Here is an 11,247-nt window from a genome sequence, read left to right on the forward strand (position 1 = left end):
TATGATCATTAGCTTAGAAATAGAATTAACAGTAACATTTAATTTTTCTGTTCTCTTTCCAGGGGAAAACTCACATATAGGCATTGATATGATAGACAATGACCAAGGATCCAGCAGCCCCAGCAATGATGAGGCAGCGATGGCAGTTATCATGAGCCTTTTGGAAGCAGACGCCGGGCTTGGTGGCCCAGTTGATTTTAGTGACTTACCATGGCCCTTATAGATGCTGCCCATAAACTTTGACAACGGAATATATCAAAGTGCATTATAGGTGGAGTTCTCCAATCTGTGAAGCTTGCTGAATTGTTTTGGTGTTTTAAGTTGATAAGCCATATCAGAGAACAGTCATACTTCTCCCGTGTGTACTTTCTGACCAAGTGGAGATGAATTTGCAATGGTGTTCCTATCATTTTTGTTAGCTGTGTATAGCTTGTATTAATTGTATATTTTGGGTATTGTTTTTTTGTGTTGACTTTTTTTTAAAAAAAGCACTGTGCAAATTAAGCACTAGCATCACTGGTAGCTTTTATATGCAAATGTCATTTCAGCTATATGGTGTTTTTACACTACAGAGAAAGTCCCTATGTGGATAAGGAATATTTCTTATACTAATATATCAAAGCTGTTTCTTGTAAGATCCTTTACTATAAATATTGTTGAAGTGTAATGTATTAGACAGTTAAATATTTTTAAAATAAAATGTTTTCTTTGTTCTAAATTGGAGTTACTTTGTAAAGTAGGTTTCTAGATGAAATTCATAGTATTAAAAATAGCAAGCTTTGGCTGTTTTTTTACAACTTGGTTGACTTACCTAACAAGCCAAATCCAGGATGAATATAGTTTACTATTTGCAATGTAATCTATGGGAATGGTGTGGTGGCCTAGAGGTGGAGTTCTCGCCTCACAGTCAGGCTGTGAGTGGTAGAGGCAGATATTTTTCTCTTTCGGCACAATGAGAATATACCTGCTGATCAAAGTTCCGCATTGGTGACCTGAAGGACATCTGGCCATTTAATACTCTGCCAGCTCCATTCAATTGCTCAGACTCCACCCCACAAGGGATTATGGGGTCGGTAAAAGATTATGATGATTTTCAATGTAACCTATCAACTGGAATTTGAGTGGGTATATTGTATGCGATCCATAGATTTGTAACACCATAGAAATACTTGAATTGGGTAAACTTTTTTTTAAAAGGAAAATTTTCTTCCTTCCCTCCCTCCTCCAACCCAATATATGCAAGAGCTTGGACCTTGTCTTGCTTTGCTCCTCTTTCTTTCTACATCTGGCAAAATAAGAGTATAAGTCACAGAACAATGATGCTTAAGTGTGGTGGTATTTGGAAAATGTAAATTGCTCCAGGAACCAATTAAGTCTCATCCTAGAAGATAAACAAACTGTCCTACTAAAAACCAACAGAATACCTGAGGCATACATCAAACGATTGTTTTGGGGGTACGCCCATACTAAAACACAGCATAGTTAATACAGTTATTATAGTATTAGTTAATATTCATAGTTTAATGGTTTCCTTATTGAAATGGAAGGAGAGTAAAGGGAGTTGAATGAGACAGGAGTGGGAGAGTGTTGGACCGTTTGCTGCTGCAGATGATTTCCCAAGTATTGGCTGAGTGATTGCCGATCATTTCCAGAGTGAATGACCACTATGCCTTGTTAGAGTCCTGTTCTTGCTAACCTACCTGCTGCAGCTCCAGGGGATATGTAACAACCCAGTTCCAAAAAACAAGTTCAACAAGCAAGGAAAAAGGAATTTGAGCAGAACAAGAGGAAGACACAGGGAAATGCTCTTTCTTTTCTCTTTCTTTTCCTTAGAAGTAGGTAATCTTTAGCTAGAAAAATAACTTTTGAGAACTTTGCATGTGTTCAGCTAAGGAAGTTGACAGGGAAGGCTCCAAGCAACAAGTGAGGGAAGCATCATTGTGACTTGTAAAGGATATGTAGCATTTTTCCCATGCGCTGTTCAGAGCATCCAGTGATAGGAAGGCTGGGCTTAAACTTGAGGACACTCCTCCTCCTCCACGAGACTCCTCCTTAGCGTCCCTAGTTTTAGCTCAGCCTTTCTTCAGACAGGTTGTGTTATTATTTTCCTGGTCGGAACAGAACACTGGCGATTTAGCTGATTTATTTCTGAGTTCAGGTAAAAGCATAATTTCTGTCACCAACTACCCCCACCACCCCTGGGAACCTCCAAAAGTCATTTTGCTCAGGATTTTTTTTTATGCTAAAGCCTCATAAACGCGGAGGCTTATCTCTCCAATCTCCCAGCCGGCTGAGTAAACGCTCTGTCCCTTCGAGGTTTGAAGCTTCAATTTAAAAGTGCAGCCTTTCCCCCTTTTTATTACGAGGCTTTCCCCGCAGAACACCTCAGGGCAGGGAATTAGCCCCTGCACCTTCCCGCTGAGCGGTTTTGCTTTCAGCAGGCCGGGTGGTGATAGCTGCTTTCGTTTTCATTCTGCCATGAGGCGGCCGCCATTTTAAAGGCCGCATGGTTAAATTTGCTGAGTAATTGTTACTGTCTGTGAGGCAAGTTACCCAACAAGGTTTCCCTTCTTGGGGACCCAGGAAGGGGGGGTCCCTACCACCAGTCCACTGGATGATAGAGGACTTGAACTGCTGGATTCCACAAGCAATAAGTGCAGCTAAACTGATCTAATTATCATTTACAGGCCTCTGTGCCCTCATATAGGTGCCGGGTCTGGAGGGGGGTGTTCTGGTCTCCATATTTGATATTACAAGTACTTTATTCAAAAATTGACTTGATTGACTTAAATTCTACAAATCTTTGATAGATAGATAGATAGATAGATAGATAGATAGATAGATAGATAGATAGATAGATGATAGATAACAAAGCAAAACAGAACAAGGAGACAACATTTGCTAAAGGCATCGGGGAACTATTTATTCCAGGATCCCCTGCCCCTTAAAGGAGCAGGCCTCTAGGTGTTCCAGCCACCTAATTTCATAGCCTCTTTCTATTGCTAATCTATCAAAGGCATTACCATGGCCAGCAACTACAACTCCAGATCTAGACTAACTGCTAAAAATAGAGATAAGTCCACGGAGCCCAAAGACACCTCTAAGACAGCAGAGAAAGATGCACGCAGACGCCATCAGGCATTAGAAAGGCAGGTGGAAAAACGTACACGAGCAGCTGCACAGCCCACCTCTTCACCACTCATCATACTCTCTACCTCACAGGCCCAGAACCCTCCAACCCCCCTCTGGATTTATCCAGAAGGAGCAGCATATCGATACAACCTCCCCAGGAGGCTCTTTCTAACATTCTCTCCCCAAGGAGGGCCCCAGAGGCAACATTCATGCCAATTGCAGCTGGCCTCAGACAGGAGGAGGAACTTGCGGAGAAAATCCCTGCCAACATGAGGGCGTGGATGGAGCTAGCTATCCAGAAGGGCATATCAGCAGGCGTCCAACAGGCTATTCAGGCAGGTCGAACACCCTCAGCTTCGGTTTGCGGATCTCTTTCTGAACGATATCTGGGCATCACGGATCTACATCTTCATCAGGTACTCCCCTCCCCTGCAGAACTATTGTTGCCCACTGTCAGAGACCCTCAGTACACACAGGATATGGGAGATCAAGGGGATCCAATGGATCCAATGGAGGAGGGGTCAGTACACACCATTGACCAGGTATTGTCAGAGGTGGATCCACTAGAAAGGGGGATGTCTGACGATGAAGGCCTCTCACCTGACCCCATATTTACAGGATTATTCCATCCACAATTATTTAAATCCCTGCTGTTTAAAGCCAAGAACACCGCACGGCTGGATAATACGGGTACCCCTCCCCCACCATACTCCAGGGGAAGCAGAGGATCTCATATTCTCTCAACCATTCACTGAGGCAAAGGTTATCCCTGTGCCACATGTTTTCCAATTTAGTGCAAAAACAATGGGCTGCAGCAGCCTCATATCCCGCTCCCCCAGGACATGATAAAAAATACTATAATTTGGCACCCGAGTTCTTATATTTTCTAAACACTCCAGAGCCTATCATTGCGCTTGCATCTTCCTCAGCCATCCCAAGTGAAGCTGAAGAGGCTCTCAAGCCTGAGGAAAAGAGGGCAGAACTAGTCCTCCGCAGGGCACGCGTCTCAGATGCATGGGCCATCAGAGTGGCCACAGCCACCTCCTTTTTCACCAGATCATCTCTCAGATGGCTCCGCCACCTGAGGGATACCATTCCAGCCTCAAACATTAGGGCACATCAAGATGTGGCTAAATTAATTGCCGCTGCAGAGTTTTCGGCAGACGCTACCTTCAATGTAGTTAAATTTTCCTCTAGGGCCGTTGCTTCCCAAATTGTGGCTAGAAGGTTACTTTGGCTCAGGTATTGGCAGGCAGACGTCAAGCACAAGTGGCGGCTTGCCTCAGCTCCCATCTTGGAGAACAAACTATTTGGCAGTGCGCTTGAACCCCTCCTAATTGAAACCAGAACCAAAAAGAAAATTCTTCCCTTTTTCGTCGATCAGAGTCAAGATCACCACAGCTCTTTTGTAGGGGTTCCTTTCGCCCCTTCTACCAACCCTACTATCCAAGATTTCAAAGACAGCCTGTATTCAGACAACAGACAGAATTGAACCTGGGGACTCCATCCAAGGAGACAATTTAGAGGAACAGGATCTAAGCCTTCTGCAGGTCCAAGTAACGACCACAATGAGATTCCCATTGGCGGTCGCCTAAAAATGTTTGCCGAACCAATGGGACTCCTCTACCACTGACGCATGGGTCAGGAACACAGTACTATTTGGTCTGGCACTGGAGCTCAGCTCCACCACCACCACCCTCGGATTTTTTTATGAAGTCCCCCAATTTCCAGGGACGCAGAAAAAAGGGTTTCTCATGGACACAGCCATAGCACATCTACTAGAGATCCAGGCCATACAACCCGTCCCTTCTAATCAAAAAGGTTTTGGTTTTTATTCACACCTCTTTGTGGTCCCTAAAAGTTTGGGGGGATGGAGGGCAATCCTGGACTTAAAATGTCTAAACCATTATTTAGTTTACTGAAAATTTAAAATGACCACTCTCCAAGCCATCTTACTCAGCATCAGAAAAAACGATGTCCTTACCTCCATAGACCTCACGGAAGCTTACTTACATATCCCAATTAGGCCCTCACATTTCAAATTCCTTCATTTCTGTTACAACAATGTCCATTACGAATATATTGCTCTCCCATTTGGCCTAGCTTCAGCTCCCAGAACTTTTACAAAGGTCTTGGCAGCATCAGTCAGAGATAGGTCCATCCAACTTCAATGCTACTTGGATGACATTCTTATTCTGGCATTTTCCATCAATCAAGCAAATTCGAACGCTCAAACTACACTTGTAACCCTACAACAACATGGGTTCTCAATCAATTGGTCAAAAAGTCATTTAACACCCTCTACTGGACTCATTCACCTTGGCGCTATCATTGACACCCTGGAAAGCAAAGTTTTCCTCTCCCCTGACAGACAAGAAAGCATTAGAGATTTGGCTCAACAGATCAGAACTCTTAAGAAAGTACAACTATGTCTCCTTTCTAAATTGCTCGGAAAAATGATTTCTTGTATTTCTATTATCCCTTGGGCCTGGTTCCATGCAAGAACCCTGCAATGGTTCCTATTGCCATACCAACGCACTGGGAGAGACGATGCCAGGACTTGCGTAAAAGTTCCATCAACCGTTCTCAGGTCTCTACGATGGTGGACACGACCCGAAATCAACAAGGGATGCCCTTTCAAGGATCCACACAGGTTGATTATTACAACAGATGCCAGTCTAGTGGGATGGGGGGCCCACTTCCAATCACATACAGCGCAAGGCCTTTGGACGGATTCAGAGAAGGCACATAATATCAACTGGCTAGAACTGAGAGTGATGTACTTGGCACTCCGACAATTCCTCCCGCATCTCCATTGCAAACACATGCTCGACAACATAACTACAAAGGCCCATATCAACGAACAAGGGGGCACTCATTCCAATCTACTAATGAGGGAAGCAGAAAGACTATTCCTGTGGGCCGAAATCCATCTTCTCTCTCTAAAGGCGGAGCACATATCTGGAGTAGTGAATGTACAAGCGGATTGGCTCAGCAGAGCCACGTTAGACCAATCAGAGTGGCGTCTGGACCCCAAGATCTTTCTGGAGGCTACTCGGAGGTTGGGCCAACCGGTAGTTGACATGTTTGCCTCTCCACTCAATGCACAGCTTTCCCGATTCATTTCTCGTTACCCATCACAGGGAGCGGAGGACGTGAATGCCCTCAGATGTCACTGGCCCACTGGACTGCTGTAGCCTTTCTTCCCCTCCCCGTGATCCCCAAATTGATTCAGAAGTTTCTGGAAGAAAAAGAAGACCTGCTATTAGTGGCTCCTTATTAGTCAAGGCGAGCATGGTTCGTGGACCTGAAGGACCTCTCGACGGTACCACTGTGGAGGATCCCATCATTGGTCATATCGCTGTCTCAAGGCCCAGTCCTACACCCGGACCCCCAATGGCTAAACTTAGCCGTATGGAAGTTGAACAGCGATGTCTGAGAGATGAACACCTTTCTACTCAAGTTATTCACACTGTTCAGTCGGCTCGACATCCTTCGACGAACCGAATCTAAGAGGCCACCTGGTCTAGCTTCTGCCGTTGGTGTCAGAGGATTCAGATCGACCCCACTTCCCTATTAGTAGCGCAGTTATTAGAATTTTTACAGGAGGGCCTAAACAAATGGTTATCACCCAATACTCTGTGGAGACAGGTGGCGGCCCTGGCTTCGGTCATATCTTGGGATGATCTTATCTCCATATCTCATCACCCTTGTATTCGCAGTTTTCTGTGGGGTGCCAAGAACTTGAGGCCCCCCGTAGTGCACCTATATCCAACTTGGGACTTAAATAAGGTACTATTGGCCCTTACTACAGGTCCCTTCAAGCCACTAAGGACCACAACGCTTCGATTTCTAACCTACAAAGTAGTTTTCCTGATAGCAATTACATCTGCCCGAAGAATCTCCGAACTAGCTGCATTATCGGTGCGCAAAGATTTCTGTATTTTCCATTCTAATAGAGTGGTTCTCAGACCAGATCCCTCCTTCATTCCAAAAGTTAATTCGGCATTCCATAGAGCTCAAGAGCTAGTTCTCCCAAATTTTTGCTCACGTCCATTACACAGGCTCGAACACCAATGGCACCGCTTGGATGTAAGAAGGGCCTTACGCATCTACATAGAGCGCACGGCGCCCTCCAGAAAGACAGAAGCCCTCTTCGTGTACTTTCAGTGTAACACCCTGGGGCGCAAGGTTTCACCCTCTACCATAGGTAGATGGCTCAGGGCCACCATCACTAAGTCGTATGACTCTCACTCGATTCCAGTGCCCCAAGGCATTACCGCTCACTCCACCAGGAATGCAGCCACCACAGCAGCATGGGCAACCCAAGCTACAATAGAGATTTGCCGAGCTGCAACCTGGGCTTCTCCATCTCCATTTATTAGAAATTATAAAATTGACGTATTTGCTTCTGCTGAGGCTTCATTTGGTAGGCGAGTTTTGCAGCAAGTTATTTCAGAGACAATTAGGTCTGTAACCCAGACGGAGTCCCTTCCTTAGGACAGTGCCAAGCTTTGGTATGTCCCATCACTGGATGCTCTGAACAGCTCATGAGAGAAAGGGTGTTGGTACTTACCTGATACGCCCATTCTCTGTGAGCTGTGAAGAGCATCCAGCCCTTCCCTTTTATTCCGTCTGGTAGGGGGTCTGTTCCGGCCAGGGTTATTACATAGGCTTAAGCATATAGGGTATCAATACCTCGGCTTCGCAAAACTGGGGACACTAAGGAGTCGTCTCGTGGTGGAGAAGTGTCCTCAAGTTTAAGCCCAGCCTTCCTAGAAGGGACTGAAGCACCTTCCCATCACTGAATGCTCTTCACAGCTCATAGAGAATGGGTGTATTAGGTAAGTACCAATGCCCTATCTCTTCCTGCCTACAAATACCCAGACTGCATCCCTGCAAATGTACTCCCTTATGTTTTTTGGGGCAGGAGGCTGAAGAAGAAAGTTGTAATTCTGGAATGGATCAAAAATAATAGAAGTTTCTTGACTAAATAGAAATCTCCAAAAGGAATTTATTGGAATACCAATCAGTGAGGGAGAGGACCTCTCTGGTACAAACAAGTACACAGAAGAATGTGATATAAAATTTTTAAAAATCACTGGTCCCAAGCTGTCCTAGAGGAATATTAATAGTCACCTGAGCAAATGATATAACTGAACACATACGGAAGACCTCATACTAGCGAGAGAAAGTGCTGTTGATGTAGCCCAATATTGGGTAAATATCATTTACTTTTAATCTTATTTCACATACTTTTTACACATGCTATATTTCTATGACCTATATTATATTTATTTTACTTTCTCAGTGTTGAATGTTATAGGTTTTTAATTTGAACGTGCTTCTGATACAAATGTTAAAAAAACATGAACATCATAAAAAAACACTTGGGGCCCTCATGGGATGAAGAAACCTCAGAGCTGCTTTAAAACAGAAGTTATATCAAACTGATGGGTGCTTCCCAGTTTGCAACCTGATCATTTGTCAGAAAGTATTAAAAAGAACAAGGGAGTCTAGTATCTTGTACCCCAGCCCCCAGTAATATGAAATGGTTGAGCTGAAGGAAATGGTACCTTGGAGGAAAGTGAACACGTTGTCCTTGAATTTGTGATATCCAGAGTAGTTTTGGAGAAGAGTCAGGCTTGCATACTGGATTGCAGAAAAGCATATTTTGATGAACCCCAATTTTGAATGGAATGTGAAACAAGATACTGTACTATACTGAACACAACCACAATCTTCACAAGAAAAAGGGAAAGAACTTTAAGAGACCAGCCTAGATCTATGCAGAGCTCTCAAAAATACTGAAAAGGATATTTAGAGGTTAACAGGAGGAAGAAAACAACTCGAATACAAGATAGTATCCAAAAGCTGCAGGACCCTTTTAGAAAAGCTAAAGTTCAAAAAGTACTGAAACTTGCAAGATATGATGTTGGTAATGGGAGAGGGGAAAAAAAGTAGAGCTTAGTAATTTCTATTGTGCTTCTGCCCTCTTTTATAAGGTTAAAAAATGATTAAACTTATCTGGTCATCATTATGCCACTGGGGAGAACGTTTAGCTAATTTACTTGGACTATGTCCCGGAATACTCGAACAAGCAGAGATGATTATAGAACCACACTAAAGATTAAGGATCCTGATTTGGGTCAGTAACTCACACTTGGCCCAACTCACCTCATAGAGATGTTATTGTGAAGAAAACAGGAGGAGGAAGGAGTAATGTATGTTTATTGCCTTGAGTTATTTATAAAAATAAAGGCAGGATATAAATATAAATTAAATAAAATAGATTTCCTTCAAGGTCCCTTCTAGTGTTATGATTTTACATATTTTACATAGAAAACCACTGATCATCATGGTTTCAAATGGCAATTATCAAATTTTGGAACAATGAATCATGTTGATAATATATAGTCAAATTGCCAGGATAGCATCCATTCTGAATAAAAAAATTAAGGAAGTACGAAGTATCAAGACATCGGTTAGACAAAACAGAATGCATGTCTTTCCTTTTGTGTTGCTTAAACTGAACTTTTAATTATGTGCACATGAACGCTATTTTATGTCATTCTGAATACAAATTACCTAATGATTATAAATTACAGGAAATGTGTATCAGAGCTATGCAACACTTCATCATAGCACCTAACAATGACTCAAAACAATCACTTCTATTCCCAGGGTTATGGTTGCTTTAAGGCAGTGGTTCCCAAACTTTTTCAGTCCACCGGCCCCTTGGTGCTACAAACTCATCTTCAATGCCCCCCAACCAGGGGCAGGATTCAAATTTCTGTGGGTGTGACCTAATCTGAGGGTGTGGTTTGCTGGACACATGACTGGGTGGGCATGGCTTTCTGGTCACGTGACTGGTAGTGTGGCTTTCTGGTCACGTGACTGGGTGAGCGTGGTTTGGTGACTGGCAAACCAAATACAAGTGGTCCTCACTTAATGGCCGGTTGCTTAGCAAGTGTTCTAATTTTTGATTGGCCTCCCCAGAACTACTTGACCCGTTTTTGGAGTTTTGACAGCCATGCACACACATATACACATACTTCCTTCCAACCCTGCTGGAGTTGGTCATTGGACTAGAATCGGCAAAGTATCTCTGATTAGATTCTAGTAGTGAATAAAATCTAATCAGAGATGCTTTGCCGATTCTTGTTGATTTGTTTTATTTGTATCTCTTTATTTTATGTTGCTGAATTGCATTGACATGTGTATCCCTTCTTGTGCACAGCACAGAAGCTTTTGTGATTCTTCGCAGCAAAAATTACCGACCTCTGGCTTTGCCCTACTGTTCAAACGTGCCGGCACTGCCGCGTTCTAGGTGCCGGCCCCGCAGGTCCACCCCATTAAGCCCACTGCACTGGAGGGACCTGCCCAAGCAAGTCCGAGCAGAGCAGTGCACCAAATCAATGGGGTGAACCTGGGAGAGGGAAAGAGAAAAAGAGAAAAGAGAGAATGAAGAAAAGAAAAAGTGAAAGAAAGAAAAAGGGACAAAGGGGGGATGGAGGGGGAAAGAGGGAGAGAGAGAGACCTGATGCATCAGATTGAAATGAGGCCTAGTTTAGAGGCCCTTTTCCACATTGAAACATCTTTGCCAGCACATTGAAACATCTTTGGCTTCTATTAATTAAAGGTTTTGTGGATGAAACATGGTCAAGACTATCAGGAAGCTCTCACATTTTGTTGAGGCTTTAAACAGGATCCATTGAACCAGATCTCCACCCTAAAAAAATACTTTTCCCCAATGAATTATAGTGCCAATTCTGAAGAAGGCAAAACCAAAATGTACTGGTAAATTACAAGGAGAACACACTCACACACACATTCCCTTCTAACACTGCTGGAGCAGGTGACTGGACTAGAATAGATATCTCATTATCTTTCTCCTCCCTCCCTCCCTCCTTTTTTATTTATTTCTTTCTGTCCCTTCCTTCCATCCCCCTTCTTTCTTTTTCCCTTTTTCTTTCTTTCCCTTTTCTCTTTCTCTTCTTTCTTCTCTCTTTCTCTCTCTCTTTCCTCTCTCAGGCTCACCCCATTGACTTCGTGCACCGCTCCGTTCGGACTTGCTTGGGCAGGTGCCTCCGGTGCAAGGGGCTCAATGGGGTG

General features: G+C 43.6%; 1 protein-coding gene across 4 annotated transcripts in view; it reads left to right on the top strand.

The window, feature by feature from the left end:
* BMAL1 (basic helix-loop-helix ARNT like 1) overlaps nucleotides 1-718 on the top strand; it is a 55,710-nt gene extending 54,992 nt beyond the window's left edge. For 3 of the 4 annotated variants that reach the window (XM_026664810.2, XM_087951000.1, XM_087950999.1), the window contains one exon: nucleotides 63-718. In XM_026664810.2, coding sequence (XP_026520595.2) covers nucleotides 63-223 — 161 coding nt within the window. In that variant the 3' untranslated portion in view covers nucleotides 224-718. The remainder of the gene's footprint in view (nucleotides 1-62) is intronic. The other variant, XM_087951001.1, reaches the window with a different exon arrangement.
* The last annotated feature ends 10,529 nt before the right edge of the window (nucleotides 719-11,247 follow it).

This window comes from Notechis scutatus, chromosome 1 (genome assembly GCF_049901735.1).
Source record: "Notechis scutatus isolate UNSWTSFEM ecotype Mainland chromosome 1, rNotScu1.2, whole genome shotgun sequence".
NCBI lineage: Eukaryota > Metazoa > Chordata > Lepidosauria > Squamata > Elapidae > Notechis > Notechis scutatus.